We start from the raw sequence: 17,206 nt of genomic DNA on the forward strand, positions 1-17,206 counted from the left end.
AAACATTTTTTCAGTATGAAGCATGCCACTAGTCAGATCAGTTACAATATTTTAGTTGTCTTTTCTTTTCTGTTATTTTTTTAAAAACAAACAAACAAAAACCCCAGCTGTGAGTGTGTGCTCTAGACTTAAAGCCATGGCTCAGTTAATACTGAAATTTTCTTTGTAGAAACAAACTCTTAAGAGAGCCCACAGGTTTTGTTCTGGAAGGTGTCTGAAAGCATTGCATAAAAGTGAAAGTTTAGAAAAGAAATGGGAGACAAGCTTCTGCAAACAGGCAGAAGAATATAAAGTGACAGCTGAAGAGTTCTGGAGAAAGTAGTGTCAGCCAGCGAAACAGATGGTGCTCATCATGTCAACAAATAAAGCTTCTGGCTGACTTGAAACAACAGTGTTTTTTAAAGCTTGATTTGTGTGTCTGTACGTTTAAGGTTACAGCCCTGCAGATCTGATGCAAGATAGGCAATGTCTTGGCTTTGTAGTAGTACAGGACCAGAAAAGGGGTGCTTGGGGGGAAATGCTAGGTTGTCCTTGCTGCTGAAATAATTTGAAACTTACGACCTTTTCAACAGAATTAAGGCTGAGGTTTTTGCCAGTAGTTGCTACCTTGCTGATGGTACTTTTGTTTCTTGTGAGAACAAGTGTCCCAGTGTCCACACAGTGGTCACAGTTTCTTCTTGTTGCCTGAATATTCACTCCTAATAATACTGGTTGTCTTGGTTTGGTGGTGCTTCCCGGCAAGGAGCTGATGGGTCCCATCACTTGGACAGTGGTTACATTTCTGTCAGGGTAAGGGAGTGATATCTGAATAAACTGCACAGTGTCATCTTGAGGTGAGAGGGAGAGTTAATTTCACTCACTAAACGATGCTGGGGCATTAGTGCTGTACATGATGGCACTTGTCTCTGGAGCGACTTGAGTGTCTCCTGGAATTTGCCACTGATCTCAGCACCTGTTTGACAGGAAACCCCTGCCTGCTTGTGTTTCATCCTTACCCATGCACCTGTTTGAAAAACCTGTGAAATTCTTAAAAAGAGAGATCATAAACTGCAACCTAATTGTTGTGCCATCCTAAGTACTTTAAACAGACGCTAGGTGGAAGTTTGTGTGCTACTTTCTACCTGATTCATTTTTTTTAATGCCCTGTGCACAATTCATTTAGATGAGGACACAAACTTTTGCCAACTTCTGCACATTTTTAAAGCCAAAGTTTAAAAAGAACTTTGTAGCCCTTGTGAGGCAAGAGAATTGACTGGAAAATGCACTCAAAGGCAGAAGGCAAAGAGAGTTGCGAGTTCAGTTTCAGGCTGTGCCAGCGTGCTCTTTGCTGTGGTACTATGTCTCTGTGTCCCAACACCTTGCTTGTAAATCAGGAATGGATTTTGTAATTCTGGGTTCATACGTTGTATGGTATGCTGTGTTCTGATCTCGTTCGAGTCCTGTGTTCAGCCCTAGCTGAACATGTGGCGGGACTAATGATGAGGAAGAACGAATGAATCAGTGGGGAAGATAACGTAGCGCACACCCTGGGACAAGTTGAAAGCTTTCCTTTGCTTTTGTGAGTATGCCACCACACGCGTTGTAAGGAATGAAGCAATTAGTGTTGATTTACTTAGGTTTTGGAAATAAGAGCTGTGACTGGTTGCTGTTTTGAAAAGAAGATGACAAAGCCTTTCAGCCCTGTTGCAGAACTCAGCCTAATTCTGGCTGTGGTGCACCTCTGCCAGGTACAAGTGCTGGCAGGACTCTCTTGTCCTGGCTGGGGTAGCTACTTCCAGAGCTGGGAAACGGGAATGGTTTGGCACGGCCTGTGCTTTCTGCTGTGCTGGAAATTGCGTTACTGTGTGGAGGAAGGCCTAGCTTTGCCTCCATGGTCGTGCTTCTTCTTGTCTCATTCTTCTTTTTTTTTTTAACTGCCGTGTGCTGCATATTTGGTTTTATCTACAAAAAAAGATGACCAACTATGTATTTGAAGGGCAGCATTTAAGATAGTAATTGCAGGTTCCAATTATGCAGGGACAGCCCAGATAAGTCACTAGTAACCCAACTGGCCAGATGTAGCTTGAAGCTTTCCAGGAAAGAGCTTTGCTACAGATATTGACAAAATTACTTTGAGCACAGCCTGCTCTAGAGAGAGCCGAGCTGGGCAGTACCCAGAAACAGGCAAGCAGGTGAGCCATCTCCCCTTTTCTATGCCACCCAACCCAGTTTCCTGTAATTACCGTGGCAGTCATTAGTGTTATGGTACTGTAGGTGTACAGTAATGGTGCGATTGTTTCAAATGGAATAGCCCCTCAGGTCCCTGGTGCTGTTTACAATTATGACTTCCTCCCGATGACCCTTCGCTCACAAGACTTAGTTCAGGATTGGCGTTTCTCTGTAAGGAAGCTGGAGAAAATAGGATTTACCCGATTGGGTGTAATCCAGATTTGCAGAGTACTTTCTTTTCATACACTGCTTCCTTAGTGTGTGTGGTTTTAAAACATGCAGTCCAGCATAGGTGGAGAAGGATGCTTAATGATTCTCCCAGCCTGACGTCTCCAAGTTAAAGCATGAGGTTAAAAATAGCAACATAACTGGGGAAAGAAAGAACAGATCAGTGAGCATGGATAAACAGGAATAACTGAAAATGAGTAATGAATTCAGCAGAAGTGCTGTGGTAGGTAATCACAGCTAAATGGGAGTTTTGGCAGGGAGTTTGAAAGCAATTATTTAGGCGAAGGTATAGACTGCATTTTAGGAGAGGAAGGTTATTCCTCTTTCTGGAGGACCTTTGCCTTATGTCGTGGTAGAAATATGTACTCTGGGACTCTTTTATCAAACTGAGTTTCCTGTCCCTTTTCAAGAGCAGAAATCAGGAGCAGCTGGCAGCAGATAACACATATTTTTTTGGAATATATTTAATTTTGTCTACATGCTTTTGTGGAAATATTTTTCAGTCATTAACATAATATCCCAGATGTGCCAAAACTTTTGAAGCTCAGCCTCTTTGCTGAATTAATACTGCAAAGACTTGCATGAATTGAGCCAAGGAAAGAGCAGCTGTCTGATGAGCCATATGAAGGGGAACACCAGCAATCAAAGTTAAATATAATGGTGGTCTCTTCTCAGTTCTTTCTCTTCTGCAATCAAAATTCCTGATGTTTTTTATCCTGATGAATCTGATAAATTTATTATCTTGTAGCATAGCCTTTTAAATCTTTCCTGGTCAGGTTCCAGTTCACCAAGATGTAAGCAAGTGTTTTAAATGGATGAGTTATCGTGTCTATGACATTATTAACCTCCTGAAGACAAGATACACAAGGTTAAGTATTCTGAGGAATACTTGCATCCACTGGATATATCCACGTAAGGATATCCTGTAGGGAGGACACTGATGAGGAAAAAGATGGTTATGGAAACTCAAGGAGAAAAATCTGAACTGACAAGCTTACTTTTAAAACAGTCATGAGGGAAATAGCCGAATGGGTTGTTCCACTGAGGGAAGTTGTCTTATTGTCATCTAGATGTTGAAGACCATACAGAATTTTAATTTTCTCACTTGAAACTTTTTTCTTCTGGTTTGGATTATTATTTTGTCTTTTTCTACATTCATGAAGGAACAGTTGTCTAGAATCGGGTTTTCTTTTGCCTCCTCATCTGTTCACTAGGACAACACATTGCAATGGCTGGAGAATGAGCTCAGAAATTCCAAAAAACATGAGTCGTCTTAGCAGCAAGTTAATGTGTCCAGCTATTGTGATTTTTTTTTCTTTTTTTACTTACAGCAGAGGGATAGCTTACTGTGATTTAAAATGCTTTTTAATGTTAGCTTTATACATGCATGTGAAATAAAACCATTGAGATCTCATACAGATGCCATCACTGCATACAGTCTGTTATGATGGATATAATGAATTAGTTACACTTGTACAGTAAAAACCACTATTGTGAAATACCTTCTTCTATTATATTAGGCTCTTTTTCATATGCCTGGCATACTTTTTTTTTTTCCTCTTAATGTCTTCTTTCCTGAAAACTACAGGGATTTAGTGGCAAATAACTACATTGTGACAAGTTTTGTGTTTCTGTCCTGAAAGAGATCAAGGAATGCAGGAAGGAGTAGTCTGAAAAATATAGAAGAGAAGCATGTGCAGTTTGTGCACAGGAGGATCTGTTTCCTTTCAACAGGTTTGGGTTTTTTTTAATCAGAGTTGTTTGCAGTCTGATTTATATCAGCCATAGCATTGGAAATGCTTTCAATTTGCAAGAGTGCTGGAAGAGTTGGTAGACCTCAGGTTTAACACTTTCCCCATGTGTACCATCTGCCCCTTTCAGCGGGTTACTACTGAAGAGCAGATAACAGAAAGCAGGCTAGGAAAGGTTAGGGACTAGACTATTTCTTACAAATCCATGGCAAGGGTTAGGCCAATTTCATCTGTGAGTTGTTAAAGTAAAATTTTCTTTCCCCTCAACTTATTCTCCAGAAGGTTTTACTGAATGGACAAACTCTGCAGCATCACACCACTTCCAAGTAGAAAGGAATAATTTCTGTAGTTGGCTCATTCTCCTCCACTTTGAGCTTTTGCAGTCCTTCTGTCTGCTTAGATTATTTTGGAGAGGGGCGGGGGGATGATGTTCTTTTGGAGTGTAAAAGAGTAAAGCTTGACTAGAGGTGAAAGCATGCAGATGAGATGGAGAAGCTTTTCAGAACCAAGAACGGCATGTGCTTCTCCTTATTTCTCTGAAACCTGTAAGAGTTGTGAGACTGGCCAATTCCGTCCTGAGAGACAGGGCGTCGTGTCTGAAGCTTGGTGTGGGTAATGAGACGTTGCTACCTTAAAACAAGATGAGTTGCAGGTGAATTGGACTGAGGAAGATGCTGGAGTACTTCAGACTGGAACATTTAAAGTATAAGAGCCAGCTGGATGGGAAGGCATTCAGTTTTGGGTTTTTTTTTTCCTAGTTTATGGCTTGTAGGTTTCTTTGCAGTTTCTCTTTCTCTGAAAGTAACACATAACTTGTATTTTTTGTTGTTTTGGGTTTTTTGGGGGAGAGTGGGGCAGGGTGGAAGGTTGTAGTGTGAGTCCAATTTGCCTAGCCATACAGTCCGTTTCAGTGACCTGGTAAAAATTATAGGTTTCTTGCTTTGTTTTTTTCACTTTTTTTCCTGGATTTTTGAGAAGCTTTCTCTGTTTCATCCTTCACCCTAAACTTTCATGTTTACTCTGACTGACTCATTTCTGCAGAATCTACCAGTTTACGCAGGAAGGTTTGTTCAGAAGGCATGTATACATGCAGACACATGCTGCTCTACAATTTTAGCCTGCATGCCTGCCTGCAGTAGCAGAATGTGATAAATGACAAATTGAAAAGCAGAACTTCTCTGCAGAAGGGGCGTGTGGACCTGCTAGGGTTTTAAGTAGCAGTATTGATCAGGCATAGGACATCCTTAGCCACAGGAGACAACACTTGAATCAACTGGTTCAGTCTTTCTTTCTGTTGTTCCCATTCTTCTAGCAGTTACGATTGCCTTTAATACTGTCCTTTTATCTCCTCTGTGTCCTCATCATCAATGAGATATGTTAAATGTATATTCTTTTTTCCTCTCCGTTTGCCCGAAAATCAATTCTACCAGATCTGAAGGCTGATTTCATTCTGTGACCTGTGTTGATCACTTAGGGTCTGTGTTCATACCATGAGTGCTCTGCTGACATCTTGCCTCTGTGCTCCTGGGGAACAGCATCACATGTCAATTCTTTCTACTGCTATCCTTCACAGTATTCAGATATCCTCCAAAGCTGATCCAAGCTGTGCCCCGGCATCATCAAAAAACGTGTCAGTCCTGCTCTGTCTCCTGGCTGACCCCAAGTTCATTTAACATGTATCTGGAGGCAGACCATAGTGCAAGTTGGGTGGTACGCTAAGCCCGGGTGTTACGCTTTACTGAGCTGTACTTGTCTTTGGAAATAGGATGTTAAGAATTCAGACAGACTACAGTTAATGCTACTCTGGAGTCAAAACTGGGCTTGCGAAGCAGTTATCTGCAGAGAAATGTTTAACAAGTGCGAGCTCATGCAGTTAAGATGAGGATGAGCAGCTGGAGCACTGGGGTTCTGTTCACAGCTCTGATGCTCACTGCTCTTGAGCAAACAGCCCACGGAGTCAGTGGCAGGCCTGCCTTGGCTGCATCTTGCACTTAGCTTGCAGTCATTAGTCTTTTCCCTTCTAAAAGAACTTGCCTTAATCTGTTTATAGAAGAGACTGTATGAAAAAATTCTGATTATTTGTTTATCCAATTACTTCTGTGAATTAAATGGACTTTACCCGTGCACAGCCAGAGACGTCAGCGAACTTAACTCCACAGCTGCAAAACACATAGTGCCTCTCATTGCTGAAAGTGATATTTCCTGTTAAGGCTGCACATTTTGAAGGGAGCCAGTTTGGTGGGATGTTAGCACTTCCTATGCTATAAATAGACCAGATGAGTGTCACTTTCAGTCTCGAAGGGATACATTTCTAATTTCTTGAGGGAAGTAACAGTATCTCTGGCAGGATTCTCAGAGAGTTTTATGCTTGCTGATGATGTCTCCTCACACTTGAGATTTGACTGGCTTGTTAATGAATGAACATGGTTGTTGCAGCACATAGATGTTTTGAGAGCTATTAGTAGCTTCAGAGACACCATACTGCAGCTAAGGTCAGAGAAGTCCTTGCTGCTTCAGGTTGCTAGGTGGGCAGAAAAGGAAAGCAAGAAACAATATGGCAGACCATAGGTTGAATGTTAAATGGACAGTAAGGTTTGTGAGGAGGGGAGCTATCAGTTTATTCACAGATTTCCTTCTGTGCTGGAAGTGAGGATGATTCAGCAAATGGGGTTCCTTGGGGACAGAGGTCTAGAGGTGACCTCTCCGGAGTTGCATGCTTCTCCCTCATTGTGCAGTTCACACGTGCTACATCCTTGGTATTTCTGAGCCCTGCTGCTGTTGTTGTAAGACAGAGGCTAGTACAGGAAGTACAGGTAATTGAATATGCTAGCTCAGTTGCTCATTTTTACAAGCTTCAAAAAAATAAAATAGTTTGTATTAATCATTTTGTTAATCTGTTTATATGAGCTGAGAAGCTGTACGTGTAAATGAAAATAACAGAGCTGGCAATTTGGTTGACATTGAGCTTGAATGAGAATGCTTCCTGTTGTTGTATTTAAATACTGGGAAAATGAAATCCCAGCCCCTGATTTCACTCAGGTTTAGAGATAAAACCAAAAAGAAGGCAGGCAGCTAGTACACGTTTGTTACTGTGCCTCTACCATGTGTGAGGGTTTGAGAACCTTGTCAGGAACAACAAAGAGAAGGTTTCAGGGAAAGACTATTTCACAATTTAAAATGGCAAGTACTGCATACTAAAAGAATTTTCTTCTCTCTGATGTGTGCCGTCAGGGCGCTGCAGAGTGTCTGATCATACAACACCCACTAAGCTATGCATTTGATTTTAAAATTAAATAATAGTTGAGTGTGGAAAGAGGACAAATGAGTGGATGCCATGACAGAATACAGCTGTTCTTGGAGCATCCAGAAGAAGCTGAAATCTTGGAATGTTAAGGAGAGTTAGAGACCATCTGAGAGGAGATGCACGACTATAGAACAAGAAGTAGGAAAAGGGAACTATACCAGTGATTCTAGAAGGTAGCAGAGCACTGGGCTTCAGAAAGTCACTTGGTTATTTATGCCTGGCATGTCAGGCATATTGGTTTTTCCCAGTTATTAACTGCTCAGTTGATGAAAATGCACCTGCTGCGTTGGCCAGTGTAGATGGAAGTAAAAAGGCATTGAAAAAATTCTTTGCACTCTGATTTATTCATTCCCAAACTTTGGTCCATAGATAAATAATAGTCTACCAAGGTATTTTTCAAGTGATCTACAGACAGTCTTCAGAGCAGTGCTGCACAGTCAATCATGTAGCATTTTATTACAAAGGTTTAAAGGTTAAAGGCTTTTGAGGGTGAGAAGCAGTGTGCCGAGTACTGCTGCTCGAGTGGAACGAGAGGAAAGCTGTACTACTTGGAGGAGACCAGGGAGGTTAGGGGTCCCTTTGATCCCCAAGAACAGGTTACAGCTCCTGTACCCTGAAACAAATGAATTAATTTGCTACATCACTTGGTGTTTTTGCTGCAACAGGATTTCCTGGCCGAGTTGCTTCTTTATAAAGCTCTGTCTTGTTCTGGTTTTTAACTGCTTGCTAAACGTACTGATCTGTACAGAGGCACACAGGCATGTAATTCATTCTCCTGGGAAGATCCATTTTCCCCTCACTGCCAGACTATGGTCATTTTCCATCCATTTTGCTTCCTAAAAGCTACTCTCTTCTGTCTCCTTCAGTTACCACACTAACATGGCTACAATTTCCTCTTTTTTTTTTTTCTTTTTTTTTTTTCTTTTTTTTTCACTAGGTGAGACAAGTGTTTGGACAGTGGGCTTTAATGTCATCATCCAGGCACAGATAGAAAACACAGTGACGAGGGAGAGAATTAATCACTGCACTAAAATGATTAATGTTTTCTTTTGATCATTTTGCACCCCACCATTGCATTACAATTAACAAGAGCTTTCTGGATTTGACCTACATGCTTCAACTGTTCGTTAAAGTTTTGCCACACACTTTCATAATCACTAACAACTGCTTGAGTTTGAAGGTAATTGTGTTTATTTTCTGGTTCATGCTTCAGGAAAAATTAAAACTTGATGCTGAGAGGGAAAAACTAGAGAGGCTTCAGGAGCTTTACTCCGAGCAGAAGACGCAGCTTGATAATTGCCCTGAGTCCATGAGGGAACAATTACAGCAGCAGCTGAAGAGGGTCAGTAGCAAGTTTCAAGATTGCACTAACTTTTTTTTTTTGTTTTTTGTTTTGGTTTGGTTTTTTTTAGAGTTAAGTGTAACATATTGTTTCAAGTATCCAGTCTGTGGACATGTTTGCAACTTATAATTGTTAATACTCACGAGGGTTATCTTTTTTTGTGTGTGGAATGCTTGCAATAGATAATGTGCATGTTTGCAAACAAGTAGAGTGCAAATGGGTGGATTAGAAATCATTTTGTGTTGAGTGTTTTTAAAGCTTTGGGCTACTAGCCTTTGATTAGCACCTGAGGCTTGCTGGGTGGCGTGGAAGCTCTCATGATGTTTAGATGGATAGTGGAGCATTGCTCATTACCTGTGTGCGCAAAGGCAGGAATTTAACTTCGGTCATTGGCATCAGCCATTTTAGCAGCATTTTCCTGTCATTGTTGTTTGATCCTGTTGTGTGCTCCTCCTTTGCAATGCTGTAAACGGCTGTCTCAGTGAAACCATAGATAATTTATCTTTTCTTTTTTCAGTATATATCTTAGCTGTTAGCCTGAACTGTGCTTTGAAAAAATAATTTTTAAGATTATACTACTTATTTTAATAGCTTTATTTGTTCCTACATTTTCAACAGCAGCATGTTGGTGTAATAACCTTTGCATAAAGTCTAATTGTAATTTGATTTTATTTTGTATTATTTGTAACCGAAAGAGTTACAATATTGTCTGTGAAGGTACAGTTATTTTCTGTGTAAAGATTTTAGGATTTATTAATGTTAAGTGGGTTCTACAGCACATATAGGCATCGATATGGCAAGTTCAAGAGGCCATCTGAAAGTCAAACTAGATTTTGGTTTTTTTCCCCTCTGTCTTGAACCTTTATATCAGGAATAAAGTCTGTAATAGCAGTGACCAAAAAATGGCTTTTTTGCTTTATAGGAAATATTCTTTAGATTTTGTTTCATTTGCAGAATTCTATTTTTTTTTTTTTTCGAGGAGCAAACAGTAATAAAGTCCAGCTTTGGAAATAACAATGTTAAATTCTTCTGTAGTAACTGAGAAGTTTGCTGGTTTTGAGACAATCAGTAGCATGTAATTTCTCATACATATTACAAGTAAAGGAAGCCTTTCCTGTTCAGTCATGTGCTTGAAGGTAATGTATAAATTCATGAGAAGTTACAGTCTTGTTGCAGTGTGATGGTAGTAAATCCTTTTTCACTGTTGACCACCAAGAGGCTTCTAGAAATCTGTCTGGTTAAATCTTTTTTTAGTTTTTTTTGTTCCTTCCAAGTTGGCTTAGTAACAATTTTGTATTTGAAAGTGGCACAAAACTTGAAATGTGGGGGTGCACTTAAATGTCCAGTTAGTCCTATTGCATTATTTCAGGACAACTGTAGTGAAAGTTAGCTGTGGCTGCTGTTGTTGAAGCAGCAGAAGTTGTCACTGAATTAGTGCACAGTATCTCTCAAATGGATATCAAGTGAGCAGTTATGAAATTACTGTAAGGATCGTACCCAAAATATAGGCAATCTCTTCTTCCTCCCCAAATCAGCCCAGTCCAGGATTAAATACTCGAGTCTCCAGCATGTTACGTTGTGCTGCTTGCCTGCTAACATGGTAGGTGGCGAGGTGACGAGTTCCCTTATTGCTTCATCTCTGGGACTGTAGTAACTTTGCAATTTGTGTCCAGAGAAGTGAGCAGCCAATTTCACTGTACAGCTGCCTGCAGGGTGGGGATGGAGTTTAAGTTGTGCTTGGCAGTCATGCCCACTCTGCATGGGCAGCTGAAGGGCTGCTGCTTCCTGGTGTCTGTAATGAATATTTGCCATCCCTGTTGGGCAGGGAGGACAGGTCATCGAAGACTGGTGAAACCTGGGGACTTGTGGAAGGCACTGAGGGAAACCATTGATCTTCCTGATGGCTTACTGAAAGTTAATTAGCATGCTTCATCCTTCACTGTCAGTATGAAAGTGCCAAAGCTTATTTGTTCTCATGTGCCTGGGTTTATGAAGATATGCATAAAAGAAGAATGAGATTAGATGTCTGGATTCCTGCAGAGATCTGAAAAAACACTGTCCAGTGCTAGGAAATGCCTTACTCTTCAGATAAAATTCACATAATTTTTGCAGATGTTGTGGGCCTATGAAGCTCCCAACACATCCTGAAGTGGATCAAATTTTCCCCAGTGCCATTACAGAAGTAATGGAGATGCCAAAGAAATTTATGGTTTGGAAGTACAACACAGAAACATTGTGCCTGTTGTTTGTTAACAGATTATAAGTTACAATATTTTGATGTCTATTGTTTTAATAAAAGGGAAGGGGAGTATACTTGCTACTTGGTTCAGGAAGCCATTACCTACAGCAAGAACAATCATTTTCCTACAAATCCTTTGTTGACAAGTAGAATCCCTGTGAAGATCATGGCAAGGACTGAGTGGGCATCTTTCGGAGCCAGACCTTGCGCCCCTGTGGCCATGCCCGGGGTGTTGGTCCCCGTGGGCCTGCCTGTCTGGTGATCTTGCTGAAGTGTGCTTGCAGCCACAGGTAGAGCTAGGCTTACTGCCACTTACCCCTCAGAAGTTTTTAAGTTTGAAAATTGACTTGGTTTCAAATTTGGTACAGGCTTTTTTTTTTTTTTCCCCCCAGTGGACATAGTGGTACAGAATGTGGTGAAATTCTTGTTCCATAGCACATTGTCCAAAGAATACAGTGCTTCATGAGCTGAACTGGCTACCAGTTGCCTTTTTGCCAATCAGTTGCCTTCTCTGAAGTTTGTCTCTTCTTCTGCCTCAGTAGCAACTACTTTGGTATAAAAAAGCCTGACCTTATTGACTTCCATGGCCCATGCAAAGCCTTTCCATTTGTTTTGAATGCTGAAGATGACTGACTAGTTTGAATGAAGCATTTTTGTATTGTAGGTAACCACTTTCTTGTAATTTATAGCCTGCATCTTTGCTTTTGGTCTCTTTGCTGCCTCTTACAAATGGAAGGCACATCTCTGGAGAATGATGCGAAAATGTTGGTATTTCATATAGTAACTTGTATTCTTCAGCTTCTGCATCCTATGTCTTCTCTGGCACGTTGGAAGCTGGTTTTGAATGCCTTTACAGAGACATATCTGCTTAGCTCAGTCGCTAACCTTTGCTTTAGGTTGAAATAAGAAAAGGAGTAAGTTTGCATTTCTCCAAAATTATATATTGCTTACAGGATGTAGGTTTTCTTACATAAAAAGTCGTGTACAATATGCCTATTTTAGAGAGCCTTAGCATTTAATAATACTGTGATTATTGAAAACACCTTTTTCTTCAGAAGATTGGAACTTGTAAGTAGGGATTTGTGTTATGAATACGCAGATATTGAAGGAGAAAGATTAGCATTAATTTCTTGTGCTGAAAAGCACCATAAGTTATATCTTGTCATCCCTAAGCGGAAGGCAGGTGTGTTCTTATTTCTGGGGTCTCTTCTGCAGCATTCAACCTCTTTTTTCCTGACAAAACCTGGCATTGGTCCAGGAGAATGCATAAAAGTGGGCTGATAACTTTTCTGAAGTAATGGACCTACTGGCTAGGGTGGATGGCCAGAGTTCTTAATTGTGTATTTTCAGAGGGAGCAAATGTCAGTTCCAGTTCGGTCCCCGATCAGCCTCTGGCTGAGCAGCTGGTATGGTTGGACATGACTGCTGAGGTGATGACAGTGTGCCGACAGCACACAGCTCCACGTATCTTTTGTCTTATCTGACTGTATGTCTGTTAATAAAAACAGTGCCGGTGCTTGGGCTAGACTTAAGAAACTCTAACTGCGGTTCAGACTCCCTCATTTGAGTACGTATTCCCATAATTAGTTAATTCGGTGTGCTGTTCTCTGGTGTTCCTGGGATGATACTTTCTGTCCTTGGTTGGCAAGCAGTAATGCTGTCCCAGTTTGGCACATGACAATGTCACTGCACGGGTTCAGGCTTTCGTGGTGTCGCAGCTAGGCTACAGCAGAGTGATATGCCCAGCTGTGGTGTGCTCGGTGCTTAAGAGGCTCCAGCTTGATGTGATTGCTGCAAAACAGCTCCCTCACCATGCAGGTACTTCATGTTTCTCAGCGGGGGGGGACAGTAGGAGCGATGGAGAAACCAACGTCAAAATAATCATTAGCCCTATTTGTTCCCTTATTGTGATAGTAGGTTATTAAAAGCATTGAGCTGCTGTTTGAACATGTTGTATGAGATGTGTAAACACTGTTTTAGACTGATTTTTATGTGTGTTTGTAAGTATCTCTATTCTGAAGTCGGTGAAAACATGATTACTTTTTTTGTTGTTGTTGCTTAAGGATGCTGACCTATTGGACATAGAAAGCAAACATTTTGAAGATTTGGAATTTCAGCAACTTGAACATGAAAGCAGGTTAGATGAAGAGAAAGAAAACCTGACGCAACAGCTCCTGCGTGAAGTAGCTGAATATCAGCGTAGCATTGTCAGTAGAAAGGTAAAGCACTAACACAATTCATTTGTTCTTTGTTCTTGAGCATAAAGGAGATGAAATAGATCTATAACCTGCTCATCTGTGAGAAATAATGCAAAACTTTCCTCTTTGAAAAAGCTTTTGCAGCAGAACAAAGGTGATGGCCCAGTAACATCCCACACAGATCAAATAATGCGCTTCTCCAAAACGAAATAGAGCGTGGAACTTCGTTGATCTGTTTGTATATTTGGATATGAAAATGAAACCCTTTAATTTGCTATGAAAAAGTACCAGACTGTTAGTTTTCCTTCTTTAAGGAAGATTTGTACACTCTGGACAAAACTGCACTTATTTTATGCACATGTTTGATCTTGATGTTCAATTATTTTGTTAAAATAATAATAGAACACCAAATGAAGAAAATATCTTATTTTTTAAATCAGTTGTAAAGGTCCTATCTCAACCAATTAAATACCATTTTTTCAGAGGTCAGAAGTTGCATCTCTAAACCAGTTCTTTTCAGTATATGGATGCTGGTCACTATGTTATAAAATAATATATGCAATTGTTCTTTTGTTTTGTCTTGAATAAATTGTCTTGTTACTGTGTAAATCGTATTTAATTATCTCCTTCAGAGAAGTAAGCTGTCTTGTAAATTCTTTATTTCCTGAATGAGTGAACTCTTCTGAATAGGATCCTTGCTGCAAGTTGTCTTGTGCTTTGAAAATGAAACATGTAAATTGTGATTATTTTCTTTTTATATTAGGAAAAAATATCTGCTCTCAAAAAACAAGCCAATCATATTGTCCAACAAGCACAAAGAGAACAAGATCATTTTGTAAAAGAGAAAAACAACTTAATAATGATGCTGCAAAGGGTAAGTATTTATTGACTTTCAGATATTTTCAGCATGTAATAAAAGAGCATTTCATAGAACAAAAGAAGAGCACGAGAAAAGCATCACTTGTGCAGAAACTAACAAGTAGGTAATAATGTGACAGGCACATTTTGTATCCATTAACCTTAAAAAAAAAAAAAAAAAAAGAACTCCTTTGTAATTAATCAGCAGATTTCTTATGAGAAAACGGTAGTGGTATTTGATAACTGAGAGGTTTTTAGAGGTGCTTCCCTTACAGAGGACTCAACCAGAGGCACCCACCTGGGTGCAGAAGCTGAAAGCCTGTGCTTCCTATGTGGCTGCTAGAACTGTGCACCAGAGAGCTCAGATTTTTGGCTTGTGATAGCCCATACTAGGCCACAAGATGAGCTACTTAACATCAGCATACGTCTGGTTAATAAGAAGCTGGCACGAACCCTTCATGTCCATTTTGTGTTTGCTTTTAATCATGAGAGAAACCATGTTTAGTTCATTAAGCAGAATCAGCATTTTCAAGATGCTGAAGGAAGACCTATTTGGTTTGGCTGTGGTTATTAAATAAAATCTTTCACTAGCTTTTTGTTCTGTATCTTCATTTTTTGTTCAGTTCTGCTCTACATGGATGAAGTTGAAGCTCTGCTGTGCAGTTTCTAGCCTTCTATCCCAGTGTTTCTTTACACACTTAAGAAAACTGCTAACATCTGTTTTCACTACGTGGCTGTTGGTATTTTTCATAAAATGTCTGGTTTTAACAGGAAAAAGAGAATCTCTGTAATCTGGAAAAGAAATATTCCGCACTTTCCGGAGGAAAGGGATTTTCTGTCAGTCCCAATAGTCTAAAAGAGGTAAATAGATTCACTGCTTTTTACTTTGCCATAAATGGTTTTTAATAACTTTAAATGCTTTAGAAGTTTATAACTTTTAAATGCTTTTTAGTAACTTTAGTGAAATCCTATTCATACAATTTTTTTTTGAGATGTGATGAAATCACATTGTAAAGCTATCCATGGAAGTCCAAATGCATGTGTGAGCAAAAATAGTTTTCTTGGCATTTTCCTGGATATCGCCTTAATCTCTTGCTCTGGAAAAATAATTATTTTTATGTGTGTGTGGGGGTGGTGGTGGTATGTGCCTAATTTTCTCATAATAGAAAATTAGACCTCATTGAAGTGAACAAGAATGAGGTCCAGGAATAACTCTGTTCAAGTACGAATACAGTTCAGTCTTATTTTTGCACTGTAGATTTTATCATTGCCTCCTCCCAGCCTTTTATTCTAAGGCTCTGTAGTAAAGCATGACAAGTGTACATTTTGATCTTTTTAAAAAGCATTGAATTGAAGACTTCAAGCCATTGTGGTTTTAAGATACCTATTGAGCTGTTTATTTAACTATTTTGAATAGTTAGAGTAAAGGTGTCAAATATTTTTTTGCTGAAAGAAAATGAGTGAGTTTGGCTAAGGCATGATGAGACCCAGAGCTTATCTGCAGCTGTCCAGATGTCATAGCTTTGAGGGTACCGCTTTAAGCCTCAAGGTCCATGAGCAAGGTCAGTGTAAGTTAAGCCACAGTCCATTATAAAGATTCAGTCAGCACCTATGATACTAGTATTAACTCCCTGTATTTATCTTCTGGGCCTTGACTAGATGAATCTGCAAACTGCAGATAATCATGAAGTTATAAATGGAGAAACAGAAAATCTAGCATTTAAAATACAGACCGGTATCTGTAGCTGCTTCAGTAACTTCTGCTTAAGAGGTGTGACTGGACTTGCTGGATCGGCTTCTATCGAAACCCTGAACAAGGTCTGCCCCATCTAACGATGTAGGTTTCACTGTGGGAAGTTGAGCTCTTGAAATCTAAAGTAACCGTGTGTCTTCTCGGCACCGGGGAAATGTGATCTTGCTTATTTGGGTTTGAAGTTCTTGGTGAACCCAGGTGGCCTCCAGCATGTGCCAGTGGGGTTGAGCATCATTCCTCACTGCAAGCCATATTGCAGATACTTTGACCTCTGGTGTCCTAGGTGGCACTCTGATCTGGAAATCTCACCTCCCACCAGGACCTCTGGCAAGTCTAAGCTTTTTTTTTTTTTTTTTTCATTTTGAGATGGATCTGTTCATTCTGTCACTAGAGAATAGGTGTTATCTCTGATTTTTATCTGCATATCCACATAATGGTTTGCTTAATCACAGATCTTTCAAAATTCAGCTACATTAAGGGAGCCTGATGCTCTTTTTATTGAAATGAATTATTCAGTGGTGTCATTCTGTTCACCGCAGTGAAGTCACTTAGGACTTACTCTAAGGTAAATGAGAGAAGGAACAGCATGCGTTATCTGTTCCATGCTCGTTATCCCCATAGGCTCTGTCCTATAAAAGAAATGCCATTCCTTGCCAGATGTTATGTTTGTCTCAGTCCAGTTTAATTTTTCTCCAACTGTTCTAGCACCTTTAAAAATCAGGCACCAAGTGGTAGGCAGGCTTAAACAGACTGCCTGCACACAGAAGTTAATTTCACCACGCGGTTGCTCATGTATCAGTGGAGCCTGCAGTCCAACATTTCTGGGTTCCTCCTCACCAAAGCACATGTTTGTGACTCTCTCCTATCCATCATGAAGCTTACTCTCTGCATGCATAGCAATAGAGAGTAACGTGCCTCATGTAAAAAGGCAGGATGCTTAACACAGTACTTAAATAACTGAGAAAAAGCAATATTGTTTAGAAGTTCAGAGTTGACAAAATTACTTGGATGCCTAATCTGACTTGAAACTATTTATTTAATCTTAAGATAATAGGGGCCTGAGCTAATGCACAGCACAATTATTTGGTTTTTGCTTATTTTTTTTAATCCCATGGTGAATTCCCATCGTGGTTGTGAGTCTAAACTGAATGGTTTTTATATAATGGTGACAGCACTTTTTTATCTATAAGAATAAATATAATGTTGCATTCATAGACTTGCCAAGTTTTGGTTACTGATATACTGCTACAACAAGATGGTTAAGAAAATTTTATGTTTATTCATTCTGGAGTCTATTTTACTGTAATATAGCCACATGGTTTGAG

The 17,206-nt window shown here is 39.9% G+C and overlaps 1 protein-coding gene across 1 annotated transcript in view; it reads left to right on the forward strand.

The window, feature by feature from the left end:
- LOC104463514 (pleckstrin homology-like domain family B member 2) overlaps window positions 1-17,206 on the forward strand; it is a gene marked incomplete at its 3' end in the record, with an annotated part of 48,900 nt that overhangs the window by 19,195 nt on the left and 12,499 nt on the right. Inside the window, 4 exon segments of the mRNA XM_010075885.1 lie at window positions 8,705-8,833; window positions 13,136-13,291; window positions 14,034-14,144; window positions 14,900-14,989. Of these exon segments, the coding sequence (XP_010074187.1) occupies window positions 8,705-8,833; window positions 13,136-13,291; window positions 14,034-14,144; window positions 14,900-14,989 (486 nt within the window).

This window comes from Pterocles gutturalis, unplaced genomic scaffold, assembly GCF_000699245.1.
Source record: "Pterocles gutturalis isolate BGI_N339 unplaced genomic scaffold, ASM69924v1 scaffold3073, whole genome shotgun sequence".
Taxonomy (NCBI): Eukaryota; Metazoa; Chordata; class Aves; order Pterocliformes; family Pteroclidae; genus Pterocles; species Pterocles gutturalis.